Source organism: Lygodium microphyllum, chromosome 5, assembly GCF_053477565.2.
Source record: "Lygodium microphyllum isolate KBCC chromosome 5, Lygodium_microphyllum_v1.1.10, whole genome shotgun sequence".
Lineage (NCBI taxonomy): Eukaryota > Viridiplantae > Streptophyta > Polypodiopsida > Schizaeales > Lygodiaceae > Lygodium > Lygodium microphyllum.
Window position 1 is genome coordinate 77,720,965 of NC_141139.1, and position 13,710 is coordinate 77,734,674.

The following is a 13,710-nucleotide window of genomic DNA, read 5'->3' on the forward strand; positions in this document are numbered from 1 at the left end:
CATCCCAACCCGGACTTTTATCCTTGGGCAAGTGTAACAAGACGTCCATAACCTCTGCCTCACAAATATCTGACTCCATAGTAGCTTGCATGTCCTGCGGAAGCTGATTGCGGACCAGGTCATAAAAAAACCGAACGGGCCTGATTAATTTGGGCTGAAGGTGGAGAAGTGGAACCGAGAAGGTCACGGAAATAATTCCTGCACATATGCACAATAGTTTGCCGATCCAGGATAAGGTGGCCTTCAGCATCCTCGAGTCTAGTCATATTCTCTCTAACAGGAGAGGCGTGGAGAGCTCGAAAGAACTTATGGGTCTGACATGCACTATCTTGCAAAGTCTCCGTCAGATGTTGCAGTTTGGCCTGCTGATATGATTTCAACTGGAATTCTTTAATAAGATCAGCCAGCCGCATGGCCAGTGCGAGCAGAAATGCATCATCCGAAGTGTCCACCAGCAGAGAACGAACCAAAACCAGCAGGTCCTCTGCTGCCTGGCGACGCCGCCGACAAAGAGAGGCATGATAGATCCCATACTGCCGAGCAACCCGCTGCACATTAGAGAGCAATCTTTCAAATGACGCAATGCCCTGAGAGGAGAAGTCCAAGAAGAATCTGTCAATCAATTGCTGCATATAGCCCTGAAAGATTGCATGCTTCAAGTAAGACGAGTTGAAATGCAAAGGGAGTCTCTCCAGAAATTGCTTGAAATGTGCAATGGGTTGTGCAAGCAGCTCGAGCTGCAGAGGGAAATGGTCCGACAAGGCATATTGCTGCAACACTTTTATTTCGAGCATCTCGGGAAGAAAATCATCATTCTGCATGATATATATACGGTCCAATCGTGACCATGTTGCATACTGGGCAGAATGGAAAGTAAACCCTGTAGAAGACAGGTGCAGCCAGGACCAAAGATCCTGCTTAAGAATAGCAAGAGCCAACTCATGCCACATACGACTTTCCGGCGCATCCATTACCGAATGCTCCGATGTGGACTGGGAAGAATCAACACACATATTGAAATCCCCCATGAAGAAGCCCCGTCTGCCAAGTGACAAGGAGGTCTGCAAAGTTTGCCAAAGCTCCCGACGAGATAACGAATCATTCGGAGCATAGAGGCCAAGTAACCATAAGATTTCCCCTTCGAATAAAATTTCAATCACCAAAAAGCGGCCATGAACATCATTTTTAATAAGAACAGGCTGATATTGGACATGTACAATCATGAGCACACCCGAATAATGCATGGCCTGTGTCCTTGCATAAAACAAACGAAAGCCATGGCAATCCACAACTTTTCCGGCTTCACTGTGACTCTTGTGCTCAACAGCGCACAGGACATCCCACTGATTCTCATACAATACAGTCCACATGGCATGTTGCTTGTGTCGAGAACAAATTCCTCGCACATTCCACGTGGCTATTTTCATGTGTATTCAAAACAAAATCAGGTACGAGGCACAGCTTGCCTCGATTTGACTTTGTCAGCGAGAATGTCCAGGACTCCCTCGTCCAAGAAATCCGCCAACACCGCAAAAGAGTTCTGAGGACCAGATTTGGAAGTAGACGGCATATCTGTTGGCTTGGGGTTGAAACGGGGATAACGACGGTCCCACAGGGTAATGATGTTGCCTCTGGTATCAAAAGCCAGCTTAGCAGGGGGACCCTTTGGACGATCCGAATACATTTTCCTGGCGCGCTGAGGACGGGGGGCAAAGGAAACTATAGCAGGAGCAGAGCGCTCGAAAGACAACATTTCCTTCCTGCGCATATATGTACGCATGGAATCTTGTGAGGTAGTAGGCACAGTATTCTCCATGCCAGCAACAACCCTGTTGCCTTTTTTTGCACGTACTTCAACCCAATCAGTGGCACGGGAATCCAAACCCGAAACCTGTTGTTTACCTTTGGCGAGAACTTGGGGCTGGTGGATAGTATCCAGCGACGGAGCATCACACACCATATCTTCCATGGGCGACGCAACATGGCCAACATCTGAAATGTGTTGCTGTTCCGGGCATTCGGCCATAAAATGCCCCAACTGTCCACAGGAAAAGCAATGTCCTGCAAAATTGCCCCATTTCAAACGAAAGTGTAACGGATGCATGCCAGAGCAATTGAGGCGTAACCAAGCAGGCCTTTTTCTTGCAGTGTCCCATAACATACACAAGCGGTTGCGATTCACAGCCCTGAGACTGGGAGGGACCAGAACAGTGCCCGCAGCGGCCATAGCATCCTTCAATAGTGGCCAATAAACAGCCGAACAATTTTCCACTTCTACCCACACAGGGCATTCACGTTGCAGCAGACGCTGAAAATCTACCATTGGGCGCCATGGAACCACATGAACCAACCGGCGATCAAAAAACAAAGGCAGTTTAGACAGGAGAGCAGCACGGTGCGTCTCCGATTTCAACAGGACCTAAAAAAAAAACCTTGGGACCCAACAAAAATCTCTTCAACACATTCCCCTTGTAGCAGACTGTGCAGCCACTGGCGAATACGGGAAAGCAGCGGGATTCGACCAGTGAAGAAGAGTATCACAGCGCGATCATAAAACACCGAAAAGGAACGTAGGACAGTTTTTGGGTCCACAGTGGCTTCCAGAACATCATCAAGTGCAGAGTCAGAAAAGACTTCCTGATTATGTTGAACATAATCGCCAAGCAAAGTGTTGGCAAATTCCAGCAAATGCTCCCAATCAACATCCTCAGAGTCCACAGAATCCGAAGCAACCTGAGCATAAGAACGATCCTGATGAACACCGATCTCTTCCGAAGTATGCTTGGTACGTTTACCCGCAGGCTGGATGTCGGGACCAGGGGGCATCTCTTCGTTGCACGGAATCATATTCTCAGGTTCCTCAGCATCAGAATCCGGGCCAAGTGCTGCCACCGTTTGGTCTATGAAATCCAAATCCAAACCAGCCATCGTATATCACGCTTTGATCTCGAAGCAGGACTGACCCTCTCTCTCTCCCGCTCTCTCTCTCTCCACGCGTATCACCACAAGATGCTCTTTGCAGGCACCCACCGGCAGCAGACCTTACGTAGGGCAGACGGGACAACAGCGAGAGCGTACCGGGTTTCGGGATAGGTGGTGCAAGTCCAGGCGACCTAGTGTGCAACAGGCGACAACGCAAGTCCAGGCGTCCTGGTGTGCAGCAGGCGACGACGCAGATCCAGGCGACCTGGTGTGCAGCAGGCGACGGCGCAAGTCCAGGCGTCAACGGGGCGCAGGTAAAGCGAACAGGCAACGGCTCTCTCTTCAGGCGGATGTCGCGCGCAGGAAACGTGACGCCAGTGGATCCAGAACATCATCAGGTGCAGAGTCAGAAAAGACTTCCTGATTATGTTGAACATAATCGCCAAGCAAAGTGTTGGCAAATTCCAACAAATACTCCCAATCAACATCCTGAGAGTCCACAGAATCCGAAGCAACCTGAGCATAAGAACGATCCTGATGAACACCGATCTCTTCCGAAGTATGCTTGGTACGTTTACCCGCAGGCTGGATGTCGGGACCAAGGGGCATCTCTTCGTTGCACGGAATCATATCCTCAGGTTCCTCAGCATCAGAATCCGGGCCAAGTGCTGCCACCGTTTGGTCTATGAAATCCAGATCCAAACCAACCATCGTATATCACGATCTGATCTCGAAGCAGGACTGACCCTCTCTCTCTCCCGCTCTCTCTCTCTCTCCACGCGTATCACCACAAGATGCTCTTTGCAGGCACCCACCGGCAGCAGACCTTACGTAGGGCAGACGGGACAATAGCGAGAGCGTACCGGGTTTTGGGATAGGTGGCGCAGGTCCAGGCGACCTAGTGTGCAACAGGCGACAGCGCAGGTCCAGGCGTCCTGGTGTGCAGCAGGCGACGACGCAGGTCCAGGCGACCTGGTGTGCAGCAGGCGATGGCGCAGGTCCATGCGTCAACGGGGCGCAGGTAAAGCGAACAGGCAACGGCTCTCTCTTCAGGCGGATGTCGCGCGCAGGAAACGTGACGCCAGTGGATCCAGAACATCATCAGGTGCAGAGTCAGAAAAGACTTCCTGATTATGTTGAACATAATCGCCAAGAAAAGTGTTGGCAAATTCCAGCAAATACTCCCAATCAACATCCTGAGAGTCCACAGAATCCGAAGCAACCTGAGCATAAGAACGATCCTGATGAACACCGATCTCTTCCGAAGTATGCTTGGTACGTTTACCCGCAGGCTGGATGTCGGGACCAGGGGGCATCTCTTCGTTGCACGAAATCATATCCTCAGGTTCCTCAGCATCAAAATCCGGGCCAAGTGCTGCCACCGTTTGGTCTATGAAATCCAGATCCAAACCAACCATCGTATATCACAATCTGATCTCGAAGCAGGACTGACCCTCTCTCTCTCCCGCTCTCTCTCTCTCCAGGCGTATCACCACAAGATGCTCTTTGCAGGCGACCTAGTGTGCAACAGGCGACCTAGTGTGCAGGCGTCCTGGTGTGCAGCAGGCGACGACGCAGGTCCAGGCGACCTGGTGTGCAGCAGGCGACGGCGCAGGTCCAGGCGTCAACAGGGAGCAGGTCCAGGCGTCAACGGGGCACAGGTAAAGCGAACAGGCAACGGCTCTCTCTCTCTCTCTCTCTCTCTCTCTCTCTCAGCAAGGCAATCTAGAACGATAGGTCGCACACTAGTAGGCTGTGCAGGTTGGCAGGGTACTTACAAGTTGGGAGGGCAAAAAGTCAAGGGCATGGCTCAATGTTGACATCAAGGTAGAATGAACCGCGCGCAGGTCTGAGGTCTCCCACAACGCAGGACGCACGTCACTTGGTCAAGGGAGAGCCAGATCCGCCATTGCTTCGCCGACTCGATTCTTAGCCTCTCTCAACCCCTAACAAACTTGGAATGGCAGCAATCCAATGGAATTAACACCTCAAATTACATCAACAAATATTCAATTAGTGCCACCTCCAAAGGAGGGAAAAAGTCTTCCAAAAATGGTATTTGAAGACTACTGAAGACAACAAAGTTGATTAGCAAACTGAAAGTGATGGGCAATCTACCCAAAGAGTGTTACATGAAACAAAGTCAAAGAGGTATGTCAATTTTGCTTTGATGTCTAAAGTTTAATCTAATGAAGAGCCCAAGTTTTTGGATGGAGAGTATAAGTGGATTATAAAGAACAATGCGTTGAAGCTACTACCTTTACCAAAGGGCAAGCAAACAACGGGCACTAAATGGTTGTATGAGCTAAAGTTCAAAGTCAAGGGAAGTGTGGAAAAACACAAGGCTAGGCTGGTTACAAAGCGATACATCCAAAATCAAGGTACTGACATCGATGAGAGTCCAAACTTTTTCTTCATTTGTCAAAACGAATACTATTGGGGCTGCTTTAGCAATTGCACACTATTATGGATGGGATATTTGTCAAATGGATGTGATTTTCTTAATGGCTATCTTGATGAGGTGGTGTATGTGGCACAACCAGAGGGGTATATTGTAAAAGGCAAAGAATCTTGGGTGTGCAAATCCACAAAGACTCTATATGGACTCATGCAAGCTCCTAGAGATTGGTATTTAAGAACCAATTCTTATCTTTTCAAAACAGGTCTCACTCATAGTGTTTTTTATCCCAATCTCTATATTTGGCACAAGGAGATGATATTATTCTGATTCTTAATTATGTGGATGAGCATATTCAACAAACTAAGGCAACCTTGTGAAAGGAATTTGACATGATCTATGCTCGTCGCACTATTGCTTGGGTATTAAAGTCTGGATCTATGCTCGTCACACTAGTTGCAAATATTCTCACCAAGCCACTTGGCAAAGCTAAGTTTGAGTTTTTCAAATCTATGATGGGCGTCATAGAAAACAAGCTGATCATTAACTAGAGAAAATTGAAGGATTTAATGATCAAGCATTTTCTTCATCATCAACAAGATGTAATGATTCTTTTGAATGGATTTTATTGTGGCAATTTATTGTATTTATTAAAACCTTATTGATTTATACCCATATTGCTCAAGCATTATATACTTGGTGAAAGTTACCCAAAGGGTAAATAACCTTACTATGATGATAAGGGACATTATTTAATTAATTGAAAATAGGACGTAAATGCAATGTAATTTTCATATTAGATGAAGATGAATGAAGATCAGAGGAAAAAAATTGCTTGTAGTCCAATTCTTGTGCATTCTTTCTATCATTGATGTCACACAATAATTTGTTGATTTCTCAATATTATTTGTGCTGAGTTCGATCTCCATAATTCTGAATTTTTCCAACATACCCTCAATAAGTTTACTAACGACATTAGTCATCCAACAGCAACGGCCAACTAACATTATTAACACCAACTGACATGATCATCAACTTTCTCTATATCTAATTGTGCCATGACCAATTCCTAATCAACTTTCTCTATATCTAATTGTGCCATGACCAATTCCTATATAGATACCCATGCATGCTGAAGTCCTACCTTCATATTGAGGATCTTATGCAAATGTTTCAGTACTAATACCATTTTCTATATAGATACCCATGCATGATCAAGTTTGACCTTCACATTGAGAATCTAATTGGGCCATGATTAATTGCTATATAGATACAAGAAAATCAATGAGGCCTATTCTCCCCTTCCTCCCCACGGCCTCTTAAAGCTCCCCGCCGCCCCCTTTTCCTTTTTTGTATGTAAGCTTGTATTCCACATGTTTGAGTGGCTAGCGATGCATCAACACAAAGAGCTCAAAGTGCACATAGTGATGTATCTAGGGAGGGCATGCCCACATGCAAGGAGGTCCTACCAACACCCCTAGCAAAACACCCCCCCCCAACCCCCAAAAAAAAACAAAAAACAAAAAACAAAAACAACTTGACAGGCCACACCGATGCAACCTCTTCTAGGTTACTTTCTTCCCATCTATGCTCTTATATGAGACCCTCTTTGATGATCTGTTTTCTGAAGGTAATTTGACATGAAAGACTATCAAATAGTGTGTTTTTGAGTGCAGGGACCAGTTTTTTGAAATAGATCCTCCCTTCCACCAGCACTGAGTTAATATGACAAATTGAAACCGATTCAACAACAAAGATATTCAATGAATTAGACTCATGCCAAACTGGTAAAAGGATGAATTAGATAAGCTAAGTGAGATTCATCTATACAAAATACTGAACCACTTGGCTATCTCTAGTAACTGTTATGATAACATGGCATCCAACAACCATTGATACTTGGATAAAAATAGTATGATAAAGTTGGTCATATGCCATATGAGTTGTTAATATGCTTTTGCATGTCCTCTTCCTGAACCCAAATGTGTACTTGCACATTCCTAAACGGAAGGACAGCCCTCTAGACATAGGGTGAGACTTCACAACTGGACTCCTATTTGGATGAATTCACACGTTTGGTAGAATTCTCTAACTCATTATGAAGTATAGTCCTAATGTTTTTGGATGGTTCATGCTATCCTTCCATAAGAATATCCTATTTGGGTGAGAAGTGAGGAATTTTACTCTAATTTATGCCCTTTGTTATCAAACTTGGGTACTATTATGAAGGTGCCTGTGGTTCCTAGGATATGCAGACCTTTGTTGAGTTTGTCTTTAGTGTGGAAGGAAGTTGAGTTAGTCCTTAGTGTGGAAGGAATGTATTATCTTCCCATTTTTAACCTCAAAAAGCTGTGTCTAAATGTGCCTCATTCTGTCATTTCCTTTCTAGATACTTTCAGACTTGGTTTTTCGATAGAAAGATGTGGGGGAAAGGAGTCGAGGTGAGTGTTGCCACCAAACTCATGGTCCAGTCCTAAGCCTACAGCTAAGTAGATCATATTTTCCCTAAACCTTAAGTGATCATATCCAAAGCCTATACCTAAGTGGATGAAATATATGCCCTAAACCTAAGTGACACATCATGAAGATTGGCAAAAAGCTTCTCTTGTGTTGGCACTTCTAGTTAAGTCCAAGATCCACCTGACTCAAAGCTTCAATCATACAGTTTTAAAGTTTCCCTCAGTTATTAAGTTTGCTCAGAAAATCTTGCTTGGAGTTCAGAAAGACTCCTGATCCAAACACAACACCTTTCCTGTCGATTGTCCTAGGAACCATCCTCTAACAACAAGATAGCCTCTATCAGTCCATTTTAACTCTTATAATCTTAATTCCGGGTGGAAATGCAATCTATACTTAAAAAATATCATGAACAATATCTTTCACTAGTCTCTCAGAAAAGCTTATCATATTTACAAGAGAGAACAGGTGAAACCCCAATCTTAAATCATTCCATATTTCAAATATTCCTATTGATCCACTCCTGCTAAAAATGCTCTCTGTAATTGAACATGGCGTGAATGCGATCCTTCATTCATTTCTCATAAAACCTTATCCTGCCTGAAGAAGGTGAAAGACATATGAGTATCAGCTTTTCCCGTGGCTTTTTAGTCACTCCAATTTACTAGCCCATTAAGTTACCCCCTATCCAGGATGAACTAAAGAAGATATAATGCTCCATATGCAACTTTCTAACAATGAAAGACAGCAAAAACCTTTTAAAAGAATGAAAATTCAGCTCTCTTGAGGTGCAATTCTGATTGAGAACCGATGAATGAGCTTTGTAATGAAGAGGTTGAAAGTTACCTTCCCAGTATGCTGTGTATGCTCATAAGCTGCCATTTGCCAGTACATACTTGTCCGTGAAAAGAAGTCTCTCAAAGTTTCCCCAGCCTGAATAATGATTGGGATGATATAAGCTACATTTTGTGTTCTACTAAACCCGTGAAAACTACAAGAACACCTCCTGCAAGTAAACAGACCTTTGGAGTGCGTTGCAAGTCTGCGAGTCCAAGCTCAGCACGTAGCTTCTCTATCTTCATTTTCCTATCTTTACGTGACATTTTCTTTCCTTCTCCTCTGAAAAGAGCTGCTGTTTCTTCTGCTGCAGTTAAAACTTTTGATTTTCCTTCTGGCTATGTATCCAAGATGGTAGGACATGCAAACCAGAGAGTAATTAGCATTCTCTTTGCATTTACAAACAGAACAAGATTCAAAGAATCAGACAGCTATTAGTAATAAGGCACACTAATCCAACTGGTAAACTAGGGAGCATACTCGTGCGATGTTCTGAAAAGGAACTTTCACAAACCTGTTCAGACTCCTCATCCATCTCAATGTCACTTTTTTCATCATCACTATCTAGACCGTTTTCAGTGTCTGTGTTATCATCATCTTCATCATCATCCTCATCACTAGGTTCCACCCACTCAGCTTTTGATGCCTGTGACAATGGAACCATCGGTGAGCCTAATACTTTACAGAGCTATTGAAAAAGAGACAGCTAGATACTATGTATGCATTTATATGATGAGTGTGTAAAGACTACATTGCATAGAGAAGTTACTGTGAGGATTTGGAAAGACCAGATTTCTTAAAGTAAATGGTCATATTTCACCATAAATCCCAAAATTAATCAACCTTGCAGCCTTCGTGTGTACCCCCCCCCCCAAAAAAAACACCTGCAGGCCCCCTGTGCCACACAGGCAAAAAAAAGGAGAAAAATGCTAAAAACCCCTCGGAAAAAAATTTCCAAGGCCAAAAAACAAAATAAGCCATGTATAGGTCAAGAAATATACATTACAGAATAGGAAAGCTAATACAAGGACTGAGTCAATAGCCGGTCCAGTTGGCAGTAATGCCAAATCATATGCCACCCAAAATGGAAAAACTGACTCAGAGTTACCTTGCACACTCTCCAATCTCCTGCAGAAAGAGTGAATAATTTCTTTCCAGATCCTGGAGAGCCTTTGCTAGAGAAATGACATCCAAAACAATTGAATGACAAAATCTTGTAGTCAAATCAAGCAAGAAATAACACTGACAATCAGGTCCCATATGTAGCAGTGCCTCTTGGTCCATTGTAACTATGTGAAGCCTGCTGCGAGAATCAAGATCAAATTTTGACCAGCATTTCGGAAGGAGCAACTCCCCTAAAAATTCTCATATCCAAATGTTGCTGTCCACTCCATGACTCAAGCTATTGTCCCACATGTCACTTAGTGCTAATTATGCCACAAAAAATCAACTTGAGGACTCATTTCCGTCCCCAAAAACCGTCCATGTTACAGGCTTTATTCATATTTATTGGTAATTATTTCACACACTAGGACAAATGCTCCATAACCCCCTATATATAGGACATGTTGTGGGCATTTTTAATACTCTCAATTTCATTCTTCATCAGATCATTGTTCCTTAGAACTCTCCACTGTTGTCCACACCCCTACATGAGCATATCTCAATTCGTTGGGTTGTCTGGAGTGCTGCAACAAGATATCCAGCCTGCCACAACCTATCCCAAAGATTCTGCAACAGCTGAAGGCGACTTCATTAATGTTATATCCTTGGACATCCAGATGGGTGCTAGTAGCATCAATCATTGCCATCATCAAGTAACTTAACGCGAAGGCACTCCAACATTTGCTCCACTCTATCAGCTTCATTCATTCAGTATGATTCAACGATTATCATTCTTCACTCTTCTTCTTCTTCTCTGTTTCTGAGTTTCAAGGTGCTCATAGAGCTAAAGATCCTCTTTATCAATGAAGATGAAGCGAGCTTGTTGGAAGGGCAACACTCTCACAATCGAAAAACTTTATTTTCCTTGTGCCATTTGGGGGACACCAGTGCTATGGCTTCTCCGAAGACAAAATCATGAACCACTGGGTGCTCCTATGGCAAGAACAATCACTCTAGCAGAGATTGTCATCATCAACCTTTACTCCCTCCAGTTTTAGAGGGGGTCCCTACCCATCATGCGACCCTTCACACATCTTGGCGAAAATTCATTTCCTTCTTCCTCTTCCCTTCAAAGGGGTGGTTGGCATCACGTTGTCATCTCACCTATTGATACCTAAGATCTATAGGTTGTACCTAGTTCAATGCCCTGGATGTTTTACATATAGCATAATATGTAAAATCAGCCTACACACATAAAATGTGCAACTTAAAGATAGATCATGAAGAGGCCTAGGCATTGTGGAGAACAATGAGGAGAAATGAGGAGAGGGATTTGGGAAAGGGAGAGGAAGAGGAAAAGAATGTAATATGTATGAATGAAACTTGAAAGTGAGAGAGAGGGAGAGGGAGAGGGAGAGGGAGAGGGAGAGGAGAGGAAGAGAAGGTGAGAGAGAGAGAGAGAGAGAGAGAGAGAGAGAGAGAGAGAGAGGCAGAGCAAGAGGGATAAGCCCTAGGGGTAGAAGGAAGAGAAGATGAGTAAAAGGGAGAGAAAGAAGGAGACGGAGACGGAGAGAGAGAGTAGGGTGATTGAAGGAGATAATGGCTTGACAGTTGAGCTAAAGAGAGGCAAATTGTTGAAGATGGAGGCTGATTTCTCTGGTCAGGCGAGGGGAGGGGGGCTGCCTCTTTATGAGCACTCAGGTGAGGGAGAAGAGAAGAGAAAGGAGTATGAAAGAGCAAGGAATGTAAAAGGAGAGAAGTTTGAATGTGTAACAACCCCAAAAAATGCATCAACAAACATTTTCAATGTCTTTTTTAATAAATACATTTTGAACGCACGCAAACCGTACAATACTATACGAAACAAATGTATGATATAGTATTGTACAAAACATACCATATATGCACAAAATGCAGCTCTAGAGGAAGATGATGAGAAAGGGGCATCAACATTAAGAATATGCCACCAAGAGCCTTGAATGCTCATATTACCGCACACCACACCCCAATCTCCTAGGAAGGAACAAGTAATAAGAAACCAAGGGGTGTCAATCAGTGCTGCACATAGCATGAAAGAGAGGCCAACGAAGAGCAACCATGTGAGTTTCTACATTCAAGATAGCCCTATTGAGAAAACAAGTCATTTAATACATTTTTCCCCCTCCATTCCTATTTTTGGTTTCCATTTACAGCCCCAAAAAGGCTTTTGGGATGCCCGTTGAGAGAGTCAAGGCGCCACCTATAAATACGACACTAACTTCCCTCATTCATCCTACAACACGTTGTCATTCTCTTCCATATTCTTCTCTCCTTTTTCTATCCTCTCCACCACTGCCATTCACACCCCGCGAGGAGAACATCGGTTTGTGGCTTCTACATCATATCCACCTAGCATTTTGCAACTTACATCATCTAGCGTGAGCCCTTCTCACCCGGCATCATCATTAGACTACACCTCTTTATCAACCCTACATCATATACCTTTGTTTTTGTGTTTTCTTCACTCCTGAAGGGTTGTCACCCACCGGTAGTTGACTTTACAACAACCATCTCAAAGATTTGAACATATCCTTCATTTCAACATAGCTATGTTTCACTCCCTCTACAATTGATTGTCCTTTTCTTCACAACTCAGCATTACTTCGATACCCTATTGCCCAGTATTGTGTCAAAGTGCAACAAAGTGCAAGACACGAATGGAGCATGAGTAGAGCTAAGAGAGAGTGAGGGAATCCATGATGAGTGTACCAGTGTGTTACAATGCCGGAGGGGTTTTTGTCAAAAGGTCGTATCCACCGAGGATCAGAGATAGAAGTAGAGATAGGAGATGGAAGAGAAGAAAAAAAATAGACAAAAGGTAAACACGATAAAGACAAAGCACAATGAATCGAATCAATATGTATTGTAGAACCTGAAATCCCTTGTCTGGCACTACTCAGCAGCAATCTCCAAGCATTAGATCTCCTGGAGCTCCCTTGTAGACCAAAAACGTGCATCCAAGCGGCAGCTTCCTCTCTACTGCTTGGAACCCAAATCTGATGGCTCCGTTGGCTTCAAAAGGGGGGTAAAACTCCAGGACACCTACTCCAGAATCTCCCGGTTAACTCCTCCTTTCACTTCAAAATCTTTCATTTTTATGAAAAATCCAAAATTGGCTGAAAAAGCAACTTGCTTTTTGCATACCATCCTAATCTAGAAGCTTTCCTAACTTTTTAGGATTTTTACAATAAATAATATCCAAAATATTGAAAATATGCTAAAATTATCTAAAAATCTAGTATTTTTGAACCGTCCATGCCACGGACACTAGCACTAATGACTCGGTTCACATTAACTCTCTACATCAATAAGAAAGTCAGATGATGATGCACTCAAGAGTTTTTCACACTGTGTCCACGTAATGGCACGACAACGGTACACAAAGAATAAAAATATATTTATATGTGTATTCATACTCGTAAGTTTATACACATGGAGATTAATAGGACTTTACACCCAACAACCTCCTACTTAAAGGCCCGAAGTGATACCCTTAAGCTAGCCAACTCCCACTAATCGAATGCGATGCTCATGCTGAGCCTTTGCAAGACTCTTAGTGAGAACATCTGCTACAAGGTTATCTTGGGTTTTAACATTAGTTAGTGTGAGAAGACCATCATCCAAGACCTGTCGAATGAAGTGATACCAAACATCTATGTATTTGGTACATGCATGGAACATGGCAATCTTAGCTAGATATACTTCACTCTGGCTATCACAACTAAGCACTGGAGTATGTGAAGAAAGACCAAAATCCTTGACCAAACGGCCAAGCCAAATAGCTTCCTTAGAAGCTTCTGTGGCTGAAATATATTCAGCCTCTGTAATACTCATTGCTACAATTTTCTATAGCCTTGAATACCAAGAAATAGCCCCACCACCCAAAGTAAAGACATACCTACTAATAGATTTTCTAGTGTCAACCAAGGACGAGGAGGATATTTTGGAAATGA

At 43.6% G+C, this 13,710-nt stretch overlaps 1 protein-coding gene across 1 annotated transcript in view; it reads right to left on the reverse strand.

Moving 5' to 3' along the window:
• Positions 1-13,710, reverse strand: part of LOC148036020 (Galactose oxidase/kelch repeat superfamily protein) — a 148,477-nt gene that overhangs the window by 17,134 nt on the left and 117,633 nt on the right. The window contains exons 16-18 of the mRNA XM_087678035.1: positions 9,129-9,260; positions 8,800-8,952; positions 8,624-8,710 (exon numbers count right to left, since the gene is read on the reverse strand). Coding sequence (XP_087534161.1) covers positions 8,624-8,710; positions 8,800-8,952; positions 9,129-9,260 — 372 coding nt within the window. The remainder of the gene's footprint in view (positions 1-8,623; positions 8,711-8,799; positions 8,953-9,128; positions 9,261-13,710) is intronic.